This window comes from Xiphophorus couchianus, chromosome 11 (genome assembly GCF_001444195.1).
Source record: "Xiphophorus couchianus chromosome 11, X_couchianus-1.0, whole genome shotgun sequence".
NCBI lineage: Eukaryota > Metazoa > Chordata > Actinopteri > Cyprinodontiformes > Poeciliidae > Xiphophorus > Xiphophorus couchianus.
Genome location: NC_040238.1, coordinates 5352314 through 5372754, shown reverse-complemented (window position 1 = coordinate 5372754; position 20441 = coordinate 5352314). Strand labels below are relative to the sequence as shown.

The following is a 20441-nucleotide window of genomic DNA, read 5'->3' as shown; positions in this document are numbered from 1 at the left end:
TCTCAAGTTGACGCTTTTTCCCTCCCCCTGTTCAGATCCAGTCCAGTCAAATCACAGCGACCCGGCAGCTGGAGGGACGTCGCTTCTGTTTACAGCGTCTGGAGCCGCGGTGGAGCTGCGACCGCGTCTCCAACGACATCACTTCACGTTACGGTTTAAAAAAGCAACTGTTGCTGTTAGAAGAATAAACCAGAAATGGACGAAAAGGCGTTTACGAAGGAGCTGGATCAGTGGATAGAGCAGCTGAACGAATGCAGGCAGCTGTCCGAGGGACAAGTGAAGACACTATGTGAAAAGGTGAGACACCACAGCACGTTAATCAGAAATTAAAATTCAGCATCTTGCCTATTCTCTCTGTTGCCTTCCAGACATTTTTAAAATGGCGTCTATAGTATAGATTTCACCGCGCGGCGCGTCTTATTTATTCCGTAATTAGTAGCTGGAGCCTGAAACCGTTAAGCCAATTGAATACATGCGGGTTGAAAACCACAACTAGGACTTAATGTGGCTAATTAACTTTAACTTGGAAGTTCAAGTAATTTCACATTTACAGCTTTCATTCAGATAAACCAGCGTTTGTACACTGCAAAAAACACCAAATCTTAACAAGTATTTTTGTCTAGTTTCATGTTCATTTCACTTATAACCTGGGAAAATGTATAAGTGGAATAATCTGCCAATGGAACCAGAGCTTTCCCACCAAAATTAAGGAAGTATTGACCTAAAACAAGCTTTTAAAAGTTTCTTGTAAGTTAGTTTTGTCTTATTTTAAGTGCACTACAATATTTACACTATAAACTAAAAAAAATTTACTTGGTAAGATTTTGTATTTTTTCAGTGTAGTTGTTTTTCCAGTTTTTTTAATCTCCCTAGGAGTCTCAGGCTTTTTTTTAGAGCCGTTTTCTTCAAGAGTACAAACAAAAAACTTTTTGTAAATGGATATTTCTTTTATTCTATTAAATCCTGAAATGACAATAGTTTTTATGATCAGGAAGTGACAGGGCAGGTGTATAAGGAGTGAGTTTCTGCGTTTGTGCTTGGTGTTGCTTCTCTGAGCTGAGTTGCTGTAAGCTGGATGCAGTATGTCCATATGTTGCTGCTTTCTGCTGCCAAACGCTGCACAGTTCAGTGGTCTGAGCTGCAGCTTAACCCCAATCCAGCGTCCACACGCTGTCTGGAAGAGACTAGAGTCTGATTTAGGTGTTTCTAGGTCCAAAGAGAATAAAATATTTAAAATGTTGGTGTTTCCTATCCGTCCAAATAAATTCAGTTAACTTTTGTGTTTATACTTTAAAAATGGGCTGATTTTTTTATTACACCATGACAAAAGTTTTGTATCATTAAATTGTACGACTTGTATTGTTCATATGCAGCGTGGATAGTAACTAGTTATATTTATTAAATTTACTTGAGTAACTTTTTGGAAAAAGTTACTTGTTGGAGTGTTCTTAACAATGCTGTACTTTTAATCTTTGAGTTGATTATAAAGTATGTTTTATTTTACTGGAGTAAAATTTCTGGATTTTCTACCAACTGAATGAAAACCAAACAAGTTTCAACCAGAAACTCGTCAGACAAACACAAACCTGCAGGTTCTGTTACAGTTTCTGAAGTTTTTATTGAAAGAAACTGATTTGGAAACATTTTATCTGACCTGATTTTGTAATTTATATGATGATAATTTTCATCCTTAAAATACCAAAATTTTCACGTAACTTTTTATATTTTGATCTAACATAATTTTTAAATATTAAATTATTGGCAATTTGATCAGTTACTCAGTACTTTAGTAGATTTTTTTTTTTTTTTTACCAAATACTTTTTTTTTTTTTTTTTACTACTTTTTCATTTTACTTGAGTAAAAATATGTTAAAGTATTTATACTCTACAAATAATATTTTTGGATACTTTGCCCTCCTCTCTTTATGCTTTATGTCCCTTTTGTGTTATTTAACTAAATGAGATTTATTTTATGATCTCACCTGCTGACTTCAACTCAACTGATGCAGATGTTTGTTTTTTCTACATAAGGATTATAATGAATCAAAGAAAAAAAATGAAATTATGAGAGTCAACGCCGAGTTAATTTCTATGACACATTTTAAAATCACAAAAGTATAAAATCACCAGTATTGGCACAACACAAGCTAAAATATGAATCTCAGTTTTAGCCAAAATCCAAATCAGAGCATAGAAATCTGTTTCTAAGGATTAGCAGCCTGTGTTGCTCTAATGTTGCTGCACAGGTTTATGCGTCAACACATTCAGCTTATGCATCAAAGTATATAACCATTTATCCAACTTTTATAACCAGACATGTATTTGTATTCAGCTCAAACATGCATTAAAGCTGCTGCTTGATGAATTTGTACAATGGAAATAATGGAAGCTTTTTGTTTTGATGCGTTCAATGAGTGAGAAGAATCAGATTTTTCAGTATTTTTCCTCCAGAGCGCTCCTTTAATTCTCTTTCAGCAGATCTGTTTTCCTTCAGGAAACAGGAAGTCAGCTCATTGCCATGTTTGGTCTGCTGAGTGCTGGAGGTTAAAAGTCAGTGATGTCAAGGGGCTCATTAATCCTGACATTTCTTTTCTGCTTTGGCTCAGACGTCATATTCTACTGTCATAAATAGACCTGTTACAATAAGCAATAAATCAATTAATCTCATGATAAATTAAAATGAGCTCAGTCTTTTCCATTTACATAGTTCATCAGTTTTCTGGAGGATAAAAGTTTGAGTTTGATCACAACTAGCAGAGACTTCATAATTAGTCTTATTTGTTGTTTTGTTTTATTTTGAATATTTAAAATGTCTTCCAGTTCCAGTGTTAAATGTTCATAAGAATTTAAAGTTTATTTTATCTTTGAGAATCGGTTCCTTTATTATGCCATGATTACCATTGTAATCCTGGAAAAAGGTCTCAAAACAACAATTATCATTTATTGCAATAACTTCTGGGATAACATCTAACAATATTTGTTACCATGACAGACCTGATCCTAAAAGTGAAGCAGTTATTTCTTAACTGCTCATTAACCTTCTTTGGCTGTCAGATGAACTATTGCCCGTATTATTGTCAGAAAAATAGAACAAAGTAGCTTTAAAAATAGATGGTTGCCTTCATCCCTCCATCCATGTTGATATTCTCAGCTCAACGCGCCCACACAGCTTCCTCCTGTTTCCAAAATAGCAGAGGACATAATTGATTGTTCGTTGCATCAGCAGCGCCGTGGCAGCTTTGTTGCTCAGAGGATCAGAGGGTGTGTGTGTGTGTGTGAGGGTGTGTGTGCGTATGAAGGAATGAGACGTGTTGTGTAATTCGTTCTCTCCCTACATTCCAGCTCTCTGGGTTTCCTTCGGTTGCCGTTGGGAAGGAATGCTAAAAATCTGAGCTGCTCCAGTTGTCCCATTGCTGTCAAAGCCTGGAGTGTCTCAGAAACAGTTTACTTACAGAACAGGGAGTTCTGCTTTATTTTTTATTTTTCCAAAATATTTTTATTAGAATTTTCTGCTACACAGACATTACAGGAAAAAACACAAAAACCATGAAAATAAAACAAGATAGATAAAAATTAGCATACAGTGTGTTCCCCCCTCCCAAAACCCCACACACAACCCCCAGGGCTCACTCTATCTGCACAAAAAGAAAATTAACTTTACATGTTACAGTGTTTGACAAGATGTAGGGAGGGAAACCAAATATGTTATTTAATTTAATTTAAAAGAAGACAATCCTCTGCTGGCTGGAAATTAGATTCTTTGTCAGTTAGATGGAGAAACGTAATAAAGTTCAGAAAAGGAGCTTCATCCTCCTGGTGACCTCTTTGTCTTTTTTCTGTTAAAATTAAACCGATTTGTGTTTCATAGTTTGTAGTTTTCAGCCTTGGTCTGAATCATCTTGTGTTTAGAAAATCTGTTTCTGTTCTTTATAAACCTGCTGTTCAATAAAGCAAACGTCAGCTACAGACACCACATTTAAATCCACATGACTGTGAATGTTTTTGAACACAGCAGGGTTGAATATGGTGATGGCAGCATCAATACAAAACAGCCTATGGTCAAACTTCAGCTTTTTACAGAAAAATGGGCAAAATATTCACTCTTCACATACTTGGAAACATGTGAAGCTGTAAACAATCAATCAATTAATCGCATTATGAATTAAAATTAGCTTGGCAATTCCTATTTGCATGATTTATTGTTTTCCTCTTTTCTCTCTTTCAACCAGAAACTGGATGATAAAAGCTTTCAGTCTGGCGCTTTGGTCTTAACTAGACTTCTTTTGAAAGAAAATGTTGTTTATAATTATTAACTTGTTTGTTTCTGTTTTGTTCATTTATTTTGGATAAAATAACAATATAAACTTATTGAAATAACTTCTTGGACAATTTAGAAACCAGCAAAATTTTGTTATGGTGACAGACCTGTAAGATCAGAATGTGAGGTCAGAATATGCCTTCCACACTTTTCAGATTTGTATTTGGAACATATTTAGAAACCAGCGTCTCATTTTCCTTCCAGTTCAGTTATGTAATACTTTCAGTTACATAAAGTACATCAGGTTTGCCGTTGTAATGGGGTGTGAGTATTTTGTTTTAGTATTGTTGACACATGAAATCACCTGTTGTGATGTCATGATGATGTAATGAGGTGATGGTCGCCTCACCTCATGACCTCTGTTCTTGTTTAAGCAGAGGCTTGTTTTCCACTTCGTTAGAAACGAATTAATTCTGATTTTGTTATGAGAAAGGAAATGATGTAAGCGTGACAAAAGCAGCGTGTCGTGTTGTTGGTAATGAAGTCATCCTTTGTGTTTGCCTCGTTATGGGCGTTAATTCGCCCTGAGAGCCTGAGCCAGGTTTAACTGGCTTTACTGGGATTATACGGCGGCAGCTGGGAAGTTGCTGACTGTTTCTGGACGCTCGGCTCGCCGGCTTGGCGACTCTGAGGCGTCTGACGGCTGCAGACCTGGACAGGTGTGGTGTGAAGGTTTCTTATGCAACATCTGTCTGTGGTTTGTTCTGCTACGTTTCCTCAGTGGATCAGACTGAGGGTCAAAGGTCACCCTGTTCAGGTTTATGTAATATTTGATCAGAATAACCTTCAGTTTTTTTTAGCAGGTTACTGAATTCACAGGTTATATCAATAAATTAAACCTGATGGAGGATGTAGTGGGCTGAGAAATGTTTCACAATATGAGAGTTTCATATCAGTCTGTATCAATAATTATTGATTTTAGTGTTTGTTTAAATTCTCTTAAATATCTTAAATGCTACCAAACCTCTGGTGACATTTCCTGTTTTCCAGTTTTCACTCCACACTGTTGTTTTGTTTTCAAACCTTAAACTGCTGCTGTTACTCAGCAGTTTGTTGCTAAGCAACCAAAGAGTGTGTTGCTAGGTAACCATCCGAGGTAACCAATAAAACTCAAGTAAGAGTAGAACGACTTCAACATATTTTTACTTAAGAGTAACAGAAGCGACTCGAGTAACTGATCAAAACATAATCTAATATTTAAACATAATCAGATGATCCAAAATGTAAAGTTATGTTGAAATGTTGGTATTTTAAAGGTCAAGGTGAAAATAGTTCATATAACCTTCATTATAAAATAACTAAATGGTTGATACTGCATTTTAGGCAATAAAATGTTTGTTTAAAATGGAATTATTTGTATATTTTTATTTATTTGTAATGTATAAAAAAGGCTCAAGTAGTTAAAACTGATTAAGATAACAGATAGTTCAGCCCCAAACACTGTTTTCTAAAATCTCTGCTTCATGACTGTTTGTTCATTTCATTGTTTAACTGAAGGCAAGTCGACTGAAAATAGATCTGATATTGAGACAGATCCACGTGACCCACTTATTTGTTTCTTTAATCTCCAAACAGCTTCGCTCATCTAGAATATTCTCCCAGCCTCACAGATGTGCGCGCACGTGGAGCGTGCACGCACAATGTAGGTCAGGTATGTGCAGCGCTGCAGGCCTGCTGACCGTCTGGATCCGTCTGCTGGCTGCAGGCCAGGGGAAGCTCTCCGTCTGCAGCCGGGTCCATGAGAACCGTCGAAATGAATGGAGACGTTTGTTTGAGCGTATCAGACGTGAGCGGTGACCCAAATGCCCGTATTGTTTCAGTACTCATGGTAATTGTGGTAAGGCCGGTCACGATAACAAATTTTATTGTACTGAATGATAATATTGCTGTTTTGAGACAATTAGTTATATAATGGAAGTAATGGCTTAATAATAATGCAAGAACATATTCTCAAAGATCAATAAACTAATGAAAGTCTAATGAACATTAAAACTGAACTTTTATCATCCAAAAAAGAGAAACAATAAATCATCCAAATGTAAATTATTGAGCTTGTTTTAATTTTTAATAGAAATAATCACTGTTATTTTTCTTGAAATTGAAAATGTTCTCATGGTAACCCAGTTAAATGTAAAGTTTTTAAATGGAGCTGAAGGAATCAGGGTTGTGTGTATTTAAAGCGTCTCTTCAGAATGATTTAATTTTTCTGTTTTGCTCTCAGTGCGGCGGCAGCAGCAACGACTGCAGGCCACACGCTGAGTCATGCACTGCAGCAGGAGGCTTCAGCTCCTGTGTGGCTGGAATAAATTACCAATAAAACAGCAACGGGCTGCAAATAACTGATTTTAGGATTGATTGTTCTATCAATTAATTGGATTTTTTTTTTTATGGCTGCATTCTGCAGAAATACTTTAGCCTTTCTTATACAGTTTTACAAATGCATTAAAAATGCAAATAAATAATTCAAATACTTTTTGGAATAAGAGTAAACATTTTATTACCTAAAATGCAGAGCTTTCCTTTAGTAATCACTTGATTATTTGATGACTAATTTCTGTATTAAGTAATTAATTGGATTCAAGCAGGTGAAGCTAAAACTCACATTAGGTAAAAACATCACATTAAATTTGTGGGCCATGAACAAAAATGAGTAAATAAATAATAATAATAAAAAAACTAAAGTTATTCATCATGGATCCGAAGCTCAAAAAGGATTTTACACGTTTACTGAATCAAAAGAAAGAAATCTAGTTTCCAGTTTCCCTTAGGCTCCATTGAACAAATTTATTCTCAGTTATTAAAACAGGATGTGGGTCACTTCCTTTCAAAAAGTTTAATTAAGTTAAATCTGATTTGGGTTCAGCAAGTCGGCTTGTCAGTAAACGTCTCTGGATAAACACAGTTCTATTAATCAGAAAAAGATGAATATTTGTGTTGTAATGAACATTTTTCATGGTAGGAAATTATGTTGGTAATAATTTTACCCTAAATAAATTAAAAAGTCTTTGTTTTATACTTGAGGGCCTCACAGAATCAGTCCAAGGGCCACAAAAGGCCCCTGGGCCACACGTTGGACTCCCTGCTGTGGATAATGTTTAATGTTTAAAGTCACTGATTTTCTGTGGTTTCCTCCTGCAGGCGAAGGAGATCCTGACCAAAGAGTCGAACGTCCAGGAGGTGCGATGCCCGGTGACGGTGTGCGGCGACGTTCACGGCCAGTTCCACGACCTGATGGAGCTGTTCAAGATCGGAGGGAAGTCCCCCGACACAAACTACCTGTTCATGGGCGACTACGTGGACAGAGGATACTACTCTGTAGAAACTGTCTCTCTGCTCGTAGCTCTTAAGGTGGTTACATACCGGAGGTTTCTCCAGTGGATTGTGGAGAAACATTGTTTTATAAAGGATATTTTTTCCTCTTGGCGTTTCAGGTACGTTTCCGGGAGCGAATAACGATCCTCAGGGGAAACCACGAGAGCAGACAGATCACGCAGGTCTACGGCTTCTACGACGAGTGCCTAAGGAAATACGGGAACGCCAACGTGTGGAAGTACTTCACCGACCTGTTCGACTACCTGCCGCTCACCGCGTTGGTAGACTCTCAGGTGAGAGCCGCTGCGTTATCTCACCTGAGTCACCAGAGTCGACCCGATATCGGCTCAGATTTAGAACAGATGTGTAGCAACTAGTTACAGTTACTTGAATCATTTTTTGAGAAACTTTTACAAGTATTTTTACTGCAGTGTACTTTTTACATTTACATGAGTATTTTTATCATGAAGTATCTCTACTCTTACATGAGTAATGGTTTTGGCTTCTCTTCCCGCCTCTGGTAACTCATCATTAAATAAAGATTCAGACATGTTGTTCTGTGTTGCTCTCAGATTTTCTGCCTTCATGGAGGCCTGTCACCATCTATAGACACCTTGGACCACATCAGGGCTCTGGACCGCCTACAGGAAGTACCACATGAGGTAAAATCAGCTAAATGTGTACAACTATTAATGCTAATATCACACTGATAGGAAAGTATTAGATTTGATCTGAAATTGCAATTTAGGGTCATGCTTTGTGGCGGCTGGCAAAACACCGAGCAGGCGCTGTATGTTGTTGCGCCCTCTGCTGGGCATGCAGGACGCCTGTAGGTTGTTTGCAGCTCAAATTGGGAGATGAAATTCAAGTCGGATATACTTGGAAATGTGAACCACCAGGCAAAAAAAATCAGATTTCACAAAAAACCTGTGAATGTAAATCTCGGGGTTTCTAAATGTGATAATCGGTGTGTTGGACGGTGTAGGTAGAAGCCCAGTGAAGGAGAATGTGGGAATTTCTGAGCTCCAAAAGTGGAAAACGTGCGAGAGCAAAATCTTTCCAGAAAAAGATTTTCTCTAAGCTTGTAAAGTCAGAAATGCTCAACTTTTGTAGCTCAGAAATTTCCACTTTTTTTGTAGAATATTTCTGATATTAATCTCAATTCTTGAAGTTTTTCTTGAAAATGTTTATTTGGAGCTCAGAAATTTTCATATTTTTTCTGAGATTAATTCTAGTTTTTCTAGGGTTTTTTAGTGGAAAAACTAGTAGATTTCTAGTTTTACTTATTTTATTTTTTTTCTAAAAAAATATTTTCAGATATTTTTTATAGAAACTTTAGGATTGGTCTCTGCATTTTACTTTAAATGTTTGACTTTTGTAGCTTAGGATGATCCAGATTTTTTTTCTAGAAAATTTCTAAGATTGTTCTCAAAATTCCTATTTTTTCTGGTGAGTGCTGACCGTTTGGCTCCGTTGTGTCCCTCAGGGCCCCATGTGCGACCTGCTGTGGTCGGATCCTGACGACCGCGGCGGCTGGGGCATCTCCCCCCGCGGAGCCGGCTACACGTTCGGCCAGGACATCTCAGAGACGTTCAACCACGCAAACCGCCTCACGCTGGTGTCCCGAGCCCACCAGCTCGTCATGGAGGTCCGGTTCTGCACCAAACAGTCAAGTTTCATGTTTAACACAAAGTACTGCTTATTTATAACAGATGATACTTTACTTCAGCAGTACTTTGACCCTGATCCCCCTCAGTAAAGTCCAGTTGACTTATTAGGAAAGTTAATCTCCATATAAATCCTGTGAACAAACTGCAACAACAACTTTAGAAATTAATTAATTAGGTAAAAAAAAACAACTGATTTTTCAATTAACCGCTTAAATTTTTAATACAATATTAGAAATGCATATAAAGATGTAAAAAAAACAATTCAGTTCCTGTTTTACAGAAAATTAACCTTTATTGTCTAAAATGCAGTGACAGCATTTCCTTAGTGAATCTGAATTAGGTGAAGCTAAAAATCAACTTCACCGCTTCAGGAGTTTTAGGTAAAACATTTTACGCTCCAAGGTGTTTTTATCTGCAGTGCAAAATGTTTATATATTTTACACAATTTTATCTTAATTACTGCTCGGAGTATGTTGTTTTTTCAGCCCTTTTGCTCCAATTAACGATTAATCAATTACTAAATTAGTTGAAAATGAATTCAGTAACCAATCAATCCAATTAAAAAGTTGTGGAAACGTTTTCACAGTGATCCACTGCTTTCTGTTGGCTGGTCACATGAAATCCCAGTAAATGCATTAAGTGTTCACAGTTGCAACCTGCCAATAAAATGGATATATTTGAAACGTTGTTCTGTGTTTTGGGTTAAAAATACATCTGCTTCACTCAGGGATACAACTGGTGCCATGAGAGGAACGTGGTGACGATTTTTAGCGCTCCCAACTACTGCTATCGCTGTGGCAACCAGGCGGCCATCATGGAGTTAGACGACACTCTCAAATACTCCTTGTAAGTACAAAATTAATCCAGCACGCGCCTTCTGGTGCATTTTAAGACAAAATGTTTAAAATGAGACGAGCTGCTTAGCTTGAGTCAGTTGAGTCCAAACTTTTGGCCATGAGAACTTTATCATTTTTATAGCATTTTTGAAGCAAACATCTTTTGCCTTTTTTAACTTTATCTGCTTGATAATAAACTAAATAATGAACATTTTTATTGAAATAAAAAAAGGAGAATTTTTGATAAAGATTTAGATAGAAAACATTAGTATAAGAGACACACAGGTTGTACTTTTTTATTTGGGGTGTAAGATTTGCTTTTGAGTAAAATTAGGCCAATAAATCTTTTTCTTTTTTAAAATTATTTTCTAAGATGTTATTTGCAATAAAAGATGAACCAACTATGATTTGTTCAATTCTTGAATTACGGTTGGTGGGCCGCCCAAAATCCTTCAGAGGGCCGTAAATGGCCTCTGAACCGCACTTTGGACACCCCTGGTTTAATTGTTATGCAAGTTATATTTCGCTCAGATTTGTAATTTCAACCTTTCTTGTCCGTCCAGCTTGCAATTCGATCCGGCGCCTCGCAGAGGAGAGCCACACGTAACCCGCCGCACCCCAGACTACTTCCTGTGAACCTTGACCTCTCCTAGCGACCCGCATACAGCCAAGTCCAGACGTTATACGAACCAATACCGACACGAATGAGGAACAGAAAACTGGGGAACGCAGCAGTGCACATTGAACATCCACACAGCGACGAGGCAGTTTCTGGGAGGAGGACGGACCAAACGGTGTGTGCCATAATCACTGCGCTGTTCGCTGCTCAGGACGAAACATGAAACTCCTCATTCTGAACATCTGCAGCTGCTCGAGTCCCATCAGCTTTAGTTCAACAGTTCTCAACATATGTTTGCACTTTTGTACATTTAAATAAATTTGACATTTGTATCGTATGTCTAAAAAATACAGATTATAAATATGATTTTTTTCCCTTCCTGTTTTTTTTTATTGTAAAAAAATCTAAAGCTTTACACAAATTACAGTTTAACTTATAAAATGTATGTAACTTATAAAAATCCTCATCAACTCACCGACTCCCTTCCAGCTCTGTACTTTAACTAAGCAGTTAGAATAATAAAGATGGCTTCTGGATGTCTGAGTTGTTTTTTTAAGATATAAGTGAATCAAACGTAACTGCTTGGTTCAAGTCAAAGTGTGTATTTCTATAAAATGCATCATTTCAGACGTTTGTTTAGAAGGGCTTGTTTAGCGCCACCCAGTGGTTCTCCGAGGTATAACACCACAAACACAGTTAGTGGATATACAGTAGAGCAGTGGTTCTCAAACTTTTTTCAGTGATGTACCCCCTTAAAAATATATTTTTAGTCAAGTACCCCCGACACTGGCAAAACATTTTTGGAACAAAAAAGAGGTACAGTGCCGTCTTTTTCACTTTATCTATACTTTCAGCAGCATTGCTGCTACGCTTTAGCCACGTCTCCATAGTTACAGTGTAATCATGATAACGACAGGTCGTTGACGAGTGCCCTGGGTCCGTGGATCAAACTAACTTGGTGGGGGGGTCTGTTTTATTTTAAAGGATATTGAAACTAAATACTGAATATAAAATTCAGTGCATGAACACACATTTATATTTTATCAAATGTTTTACAAAATCATTTTTCCCAAGACTTATTATGAGGAGCCTACTGATTTTTTAAAGATATTTTGAAAAGCTTCACGTACCCCCTGCAGTACCTCCACGTACCCCCAGGGGTACGCGTACCCCCATTTGAGAACCACTGCAGTAGAGTATACAGCGGCGTATCAGAGCCATTGAAGATGGGAAAAGTATATTGTAGCCAAAAAATGTTGAGATTAACCTCAGAAATTTTCAAGAAAAAGTTAAACATTTGCAGAAACAAAATTCAGAAATGTTAAGATCTCAAATTTTCTAGAAAAAATGTCCAACTTTATGAGCTCAGAAATTTTTTTTCTAGGAAATTCCTGAGTTTTTTTCTTGCAAATTTTCTATTCTTGGAGTTCAGAAATGACCTATTTTTTCTAGACAATTTGAGTTTCTTGATGGAAATTTACTTAATCTACATTGGCCTTAATAAGCCAAACTGTGCATCACATTTTAAAATGCAAATATTCTGTGATTTAAATCTGTGAAAGCAAATAAATAATAAATAATTTTACACTTTTATTGTGACACATACTCTGTTCAACCCCAGAGGGAAAATAAATGTTTCAGTAAGTTGCAAAAATAAATGGATTAAACTTCAATGGTGCTTTTCCAGCACCATTGAAGTGCTGGAAAAGCACTTCAATGCACTTCAGATACTTTACAATTGGCTGTAAAGTATCTTAAGACAACTTAAGATACTTTACAGCCATACTCGCACACAAACATAATATTATACAGATAAGCAAATCAGAAAACGTGCACATAAAATTCTACAAAATCTCTTAAAGGTGAGAGCACTATAGTGGCACAACCAAGAACTGGAAGTCCTCCAGAATGGTGAAAAACTGGTTTGCGTTTCAGAAAGCTGCAGGAATTTCTGGCTACAATCTCCCATCTGCTTCAGACGCAACGCAGAAACATTTTCTGAAAAGGAAAATCATGCAATACTGACTAAATAAAAAAAGAAAAATCTGGAGTCTCTAAAAATATGTGGGAAGTGTCATGATCTGATGATTTTTGATTATAATTACAAAACCAACACCACACCCACTGTGAAGCATTTTATTTATTTTCTTATCTGTTCTTTTTAAGGTGGATAAAATCTCATTTTCTAACTCATAGCATTGTTAGACATTTATTAAATCAACTTCATATTGGTTTATTCATTCAGATTGATTAATATCAGTACACATAAAAATGGTAAAAAGAAAATAATCTTTTGTTGATATACTGTAAAATAAGCAAATAAATGTAAATAGTGCCAAGTTACAAAATTTACTTTTACAATGCTGTTGTCATTTTCATAGGGGTGGACACTTAAAAAGTACATAAGTATAGATTGCTGCAAATAGTTTCAGGTCATTTTCTACAGTTTTTTAGTGTTCAAAATTTGTACTCAAGTTAGAACAGCACTGCTTCAGCCTGTTTTTACTCAAGTAAAAATAAAAAGTAGTCGTCCAAGAAATTAGCCAAAAAATATTTCTCCCAAATCAGTTTCTTCAATAAAAAGGTTCCAAAATTTTAACAAAAACTGCAGTTACACGTCTGAGTCTGTTGAATTGTTGATTAAAACGTGTTTGTTTTTCATTCAGTGGGTAGAAAATCCAGAAATTTGACTCAAGTAAGAGCAGAAATACTTCACAATAAAATTACTCAAGTAAAAAGTACAGCGATGTAAAAAATACTCCTAAAAGTACTTTTTTTTTTTTTTTCAAAAAAAGCCACTCAAGGGCGTGCAGTGGTGGCGTAGCGGTTAGCGCGACCCGTATTTGGAGGCCTTAAGTCCTCGACGCGGCCGTCGTGGGTTCGACTCCCGGACCCGACGACATTTGCCGCATGTCTTCCCCCCTCTCCCTCCCCGTTTCCTGTCAGCCTACTGTCGTATAAGGGACACTAGAGCCACAAAAGACCCCCTGGAGGGGTAAAAAAAAAAAAAAGCCACTCAAGTAGGCGTAAATGTAACTAGTTACTACCTAACTCTCGTTACACACACGGGAATGATAAAGGTAACATGTTGGTAAGTGGGGCCCCAAAATTAAAACCTGCTTTGGGCTGCAAAAAAACTTGTGCCGGCCCTGCATATAAACCTTTTAAAATCATATATAGTACTCCGCAAAATGCAAACGATAATAAAAGTAAATAGGTAAGTGGTCGGAACGTTGTTGACCTGTTACCTCCGAGCTGGAGACGTGATAAGCAGGCCGCCCCCTCCCTCCGTCCAGCCGCCAGCAGGTCGCTTCCAGCAGGTTCAGCCACAGACTCTCAGCCGCACACGGTAACCGCCACGCTGCTCAGGCCTTTCTGCACAGCGGAAGAAATTCACAGCCTGACTTCAGTTTAGTTGTTCACGGTACGTAGCTCTACGTTGTGTCATTTGTCGGTAAATAGTGAATATAGCTGCTGTGTCTTTATTATTATTATTATTATTATTATTATTATTTTAATAAACCGCCTCGGTCTAGTGGGTAATAGGCCTCGCCGAGGCTAGCACCCTGGTTAGCAGACTTTTTGGACACAATCTGAATATTTATGTATCTTATTTGTAAAGTCACAGTATAATTCTTGTCCTTTTTATGGCGTTAGATGGAAACTATATCCGATATTTGTCCACAGTGTTCATTCGTAAACAGGCTAATTGTTCAGCATTTCCGTTGTTTCGCTTATGAACGTTAGCATGACAGGTCGGCTAACAGGTTAGCGTAATTGACAACAACACCCCGCAGTCAACCTAAAATGACATTTACTGTTGTACAGTTTTATTATTACTAGCTATAAATGACATGTACTCATGTATTGTTAGTAGAAATAGAAAACAGCACGTTGTCAACGAGCCTTTTTGGTAGTTTTAGCTAACGTTAGCTTGTTTGCTAACCAACGCGAAGCATTAAACGCTAGCTCAATGTTTGGAGTTAGATTTTATTATTAATCAGGTCAGAACATCAATAAGAAAAATAAATTTAAGTATGAAAAATGACAATTGGGTTTAAAATGGAAACAAATGAGTAAACAATCAAGGCATTTTCAAATGATGCTAATATTTTGCATGTAGGTTACATGAACAGTTAGAGCAGCTTAACGTCAGTTTTTCTGGGTTAATTTACTGTAAAGCTTTTGAAGTTTTATATTCTACTTAAAGTAGAATCTAATACGTTTCAAGATTTTTCATATTTTCGTTTTTATTTGTCAAGAAACTTTCAGCAGTGGAAATAAATATCACTTTATGTACTTTTTTCAAGTTTGTTATTGTAAAAGATCATGTTTTTATAACTAAGAACAGCAGATAAAATGATGGTATTTTATAAAGATTTAATTCGAAAACACTTTATTAATCCCAAAAGGAAAGTAATTGTCATTCAAGATTCTTGAGCGTTATTGTAGATGGTGATGGGCTGAATTGTGTTAAATCACTGGAGAAACATGATTGATCCTCTCAGTGCTGCCTGCTTTGTCCAGGTGGGTTTCTGGAGGAGACGTATGATGCTGTGGGTCAGAGGAGGCTGTTTGGCTGTCAGCCTGTTTCTGGAAAAAAAAAAAAAAAAAGCATTCTCTTAGAATTATATTTGAAACCAAACATTTTCAAATACATGTTTCTCATGTGACATCACACTTCTGTGACCTTTGTAACTTGGTTGTAACTTGTTGGTAGGTAGTTGCTATGGAGTCGCTATGACAACAATAAACAAGCCACAAGGTTAGAACTAGCTCTTGCCTCGTTCTTATCTAACTTATAAACAATTCAAGTACATTACAACTACCTGAGTCCTCTACCCGCCTCTGTAATACTGAGATAGATATCTGTGACATTTACTGCTGAACTAGCAACATTAGCTTAGCTAGTGGAGCTTTTATCTGCTAGCTAAGACAGACTTCTGTCCTGCTCCATGTTGTAAACACTCTTCCTGTTCTCTAGTCAGCAGGAGATCGGCGGCAGCTTCTCCACATCATCTGACACCTTTCGATCCTGTCAGCAGCCATTTTGTGTATATTTTTCTCTTGCACATTAGTCAGAAGTGTCCATATATTTTCTTTTTGTTGGTCTGGAAGCCATGGTTCATCTATGCATTGCACTGCGTTTGCTTGCCAATATGGCGGCCATCACTTGTGGTTCAGACTTGTGGGAACTATGTGTTGCTTTAATAATAATTTTTTCATGTCGGTGCGTTCACCTTGACACTGTTTGTTTTGCTCAGGATTGAAAAGCAAGTGGACAGGTATAAAATCAGCAGATTGTTCTGGAAAACATGAAAAGGGAAATTCTGCTCTTCAGTAAATTCAAATCATACCTGAAGTATGATTTTTGTTTTTAGTCAAACCAAACGTATGATGTAGATCTTGGGCTATGTTTCTTATTAGTAATAAATAATTAAATTGAATTATTAATGTGTATACTGCCATAGAAAATTCTCTTGTTTTTATTTGCTCCATCAAAATTTATGTTTTTGCAACTCAAATGTTTTTTATCTTTTGTTTTAAAGTGACTTTCTGGGAACTCAGACACTTCTTAGATCAGGGTTTAAAAATATACCTGGATTTGATTAAGATGAAAAACATTTCTGTATGTATCTGATGAAGCATAATCCATTTAAATTTGAAAATCTAAATGTTATAGATCTTTAAATATTGTTTACATGCCTAAATGAATGCATAAACCTGCTCCTTATTATACTAAACACTTACAATAGTTCAAACTAAATATTTAGTATAAAAATGTCCAGGAATAAAATAATAAATAAGTGTATTAGCCATTTAAAAGGAAACTCTGTAAATAAGTGAATTTTCTTGTTTCAGGAAATGCCCACGATTAAACTCCAGAGCTCTGATGGGGAAATCTTTGAGGTGGACGTTGAGATCGCCAAACAGTCCGTCACCATCAAGACCATGTTAGAAGGTGAATCATCTGATTATGTGTTTCTGACATGATTTTTGCTTTTTAATGAGTATAATCATGAATGTAATGGAGATGATTGCTGGTTTCTATGTTTCCAGATTTGGGAATGGATGATGAAGGAGACGATGACCCCGTCCCCCTCCCTAATGTGAATGCTGCCATTCTCAAGAAGGTCTCTCACTCTCTGACACACACACATCCCACACACACACACACACACACACACCTGTTTGTGTTTAAATGTGATATTGCATATCACATATTAAATATCCTATTGGATATTTCAGTAACGACGTCTGTAACACGTTTTGTTGGATCTTCTCTGTATTTTTGGTCTCTGTGAATCATCCAACCGACATGAACAGTAAAAATACTCCATCCTTAAAGTGTAATCTACCAGATATTACAACCTTTAAAACAGTTAAATAGTAAACATAAATCTGTGCAACAGGTTTTGACAGTAACGTTGTTTTCTCCATGATAAAACAGAATTGAACTGTGACGATAGGAGAGGATGAGACGCCAGAAGCTCTAAGTTTAGAAAAGCTTTCTGCAGTTACAGCTGATTTCACTGACCGGGAGAATCGGTTCATAAAATGGTTGCACACATTTCTTTTTACACTTGGAGATGTTGGACCAGCTGATTTAAAGCTGACCGCACCATCAGGTTGCATGTAAATGAGCATGCTGTGTTTTCCTGCAGGTGATTCAGTGGTGCACCCATCACAAAGACGACCCTCCTCCCCCTGAGGACGACGAGAACAAGGAGAAGAGGACGGATGACATTCCTGTTTGGGACCAGGAGTTCCTCAAAGTGGACCAAGGCACCTTGTTTGAACTCATCCTGGTAAAGTAACTTTTTACAGTGTAACACTTTAAAACAAACGCCATCTAAACAGAAATCCCTGACCTCTCTGGTACGTCCAGCGTTTGTTCACTATGTACGCAGCAGCTATTAGCAAACCTGAGATTATTTCTCTCTTCTCAAAATAAACTGGTGCCAGTTTATTCAGGAATTTCCTTCCACATGTCTTGTTTTGATCCCTTTTGGTCATAAATGATCAAACATTTTTGCTGCTCTGCCTTCAGTAAGGCTGACATTATGAGCTGAAAAACTTGAAACGATACTATTGACTGAATTATCAATATCGCTGGATATTGATAATTATTGATTAGTTTTTTTCTCTTAAATATCTGAAGCAGCCAAATCGGTGGTGTGACGTTTCCTGCTTTATCCAAGCCAAATAGTTGAGTTGAAATAATCTTATTTTAAGTTTAAATGAGGACAGATGGTTGATGAGTTGATGTGGGCAGCAGGACGGGTAAACAGGCCCATCATGTGAGAGGAAACCCGAGAACGGACCTGGTACCGGTCCCTCACTGAGGCTCCCAAAGAGAAACATGAGCTGATGAACCTTCACCCTCCACCTGCGTTCATAACCACAAACCCTAAGGAGGCTTCATCACTTTAAAGGATATTTAATGAGGAATAAATACACTTAAATTATTATTTTGATGTAAAATTGGCTGTATGACAACCTGGAATAAAATCAGTTTTTACCCCAAATTTAGAACTAATACAACACAATGGTGTTTAATTAAAAAGCATCAAAAAGCATTAATTTCTACTGCTAAAAAATAAAACAAAAATGTTAAGACCCAACAATGGTAATTAAAACTGTAATTTTAATACATAAGCTTATAGATATTTTTGCAGTGTAATCTTGAATAAACAGTTAGTCATATAAAATTTAAGTCGGTGTTTGTTTAAAAATATTTTTAACGTGATAAACATTGTGGAATATAAAACCCGCTGAATATATTGACGTTATTGAGCAGAATATTATGACTACTTGAGGTTCCGGAGAAGCTAACCCCGAAGCTAATACTAGCTGGCTAGTTAGCTTAGCTCGGTTGGCAACATTAAACTGTGCTTAACAATGCTGTAGATTTTTATCATGGCAGCTTTAGCTTGAAAAGAATATTACCTTATTAACAGTAAAAGGAGGCGAGCTTTAGTTCCCATGGACGGTTAAGAGGAACAACTGAGCCGGACTGGACTCGGCAAGTGCGGGTCTGATCCGGCCTAAGCCCCGCCCACCTTCCAGAACCTTCTCCCATAAGTGACGCAACCCAAGCTGGGAAAGATGGTGGCATGAAATAAGTTTATTGATTTTATTTTACATTTTTATTTTATTTTTTAAATTACTGATTAATATTTTTTTTATGTGTTTAAAACATATTAAACATGTCAATGCAAATGATAAACTTTTAAAAAGACAACCTCTTTAAGCTTTTAATTTTTAAATTGCCTGATTTTGTGTTTAAAACTTTAATCCTAGCAGAAATGTACTGAGCCTGAAATGAATGTTGGACTCAGATTTTCCTCTGTTGCTGTTTTGGTGTAGAACCAGTTCATCCCCTCACCGCCTCGCCTCGCCTCGCCTCGCCTCATGCTGCTGCTCTTTATTTTTCTCGTCTGTTTAGGCCGCTAACTATTTGGACATCAAAGGCCTCTTAGATGTCACCTGCAAGACAGTGGCCAACATGATCAAAGGCAAAACCCCAGAAGAGATCAGGAAGACTTTCAACATCAAAAATGATTTCACAGAGGAGGAGGAGGCCCAGGTACTTACTGTTCTTTATTAAAACATAAAATCAGATCATTTTATTCGCTCGAGGCAAAATGAGAGTTCACCTGCCGGTTGTTTTGTGCGCAGGTACGCAAAGAGAACCAGTGGTGTGAAGAAAAATAAAGCGGAGAATCCTGCCAACACTACCACACTGAAAGGATTGTCCCTGCTTACTGGTTGCACTGGCGTTGTTCATACTTGTTAATATTTTACTTTTAGGATATTGACAACCACTTTGCTCTCTAGTTCCCTTCATTTCTGTTTCCCAATAATAGCATGACCATTTTAACTTGCCTGTGTGGTGTCATTAATTTAAAGAAAAAATGCTTATTACTGTTTTCACACACTCATATTTGTGGATCTACATAAAATATAGTCCTGTTCTCATGGCTTTGTCTCCTTGAAGAAGAAAACGACATCCCTCCTTCCAGATTATCCTTATTTTTAGTTGCTCTAGTTGTCTTTTTTTTTTTACTGGAGATTATTATTTTAGGTTCATTGTATTAAATAAAGTTACATTTTTGACAATGGAAAAACCAAGGGTGAAAGTGATTTTTGCTCCGCTGTTTAAACCTGGAAGGCGACTTGTTAGGAGAAATGAAGTTGGAAGTTGCTAAATGTTTTTGCGTTTTCACCTTCATCACAGCGTTGACTCATAAATTTGTGTATTAAATGGGACACTTTCAGCTTAGCTGTGATGCTGGTTTTTTTAGCTGGATAAACGCACTGAAGGAGTTAATAAAACCTTTCAAATTAATGTGACGTCGTCTTTCTGTTTGGAGTCACCAGTTTCAGTTGAGAAGTTTCTCTAAATGTCCTTCAATCATGCAGCTGCTTACTGAGTTCATAAGTGAAGCTTTTATATATTTACATTTATTTTTCAGCTGTAACACAGTGATTACTATATGGAAATTTCACTTTTTCAATTGAATTACTAAAATAAAACAATGGTAGTTTAAGATGTAAATGTACAACAGGAATATCAGATATTGTGATAATCGGCTACTTTGGGCTGATTAATAGTTTTGTTCTAAACACAAGAGTACAATTGGATAAGAATTTATCCATTATACTGTTTCAGTGGTAGTACA

The 20441-nt window shown here is 36.9% G+C and overlaps 2 protein-coding genes across 2 annotated transcripts; both read left to right on the top strand.

Moving 5' to 3' along the window:
• Positions 1-11291, top strand: ppp2cab (protein phosphatase 2 catalytic subunit alpha b). The gene is made up of 7 exons (XM_028030373.1): positions 1-297; positions 7457-7666; positions 7750-7923; positions 8203-8292; positions 9117-9278; positions 10028-10146; positions 10700-11291. Exons 1-7 carry the CDS (start codon positions 196-198, stop codon positions 10770-10772), a joined length of 930 nt encoding a protein of 309 aa, XP_027886174.1. The 5' UTR covers positions 1-195; the 3' UTR covers positions 10773-11291.
• Positions 11292-14011: 2720 nt separating this feature from the next.
• Positions 14012-20107, top strand: skp1 (S-phase kinase-associated protein 1). The gene is made up of 6 exons (XM_028030374.1): positions 14012-14179; positions 16618-16717; positions 16816-16889; positions 17421-17564; positions 19205-19345; positions 19438-20107. The coding sequence occupies exons 2-6, from the start codon at positions 16621-16623 to the stop codon at positions 19471-19473; spliced, it is 492 nt and encodes a 163-aa protein (XP_027886175.1). The 5' UTR covers positions 14012-14179; positions 16618-16620; the 3' UTR covers positions 19474-20107.
• The last annotated feature ends 334 nt before the right edge of the window (positions 20108-20441 follow it).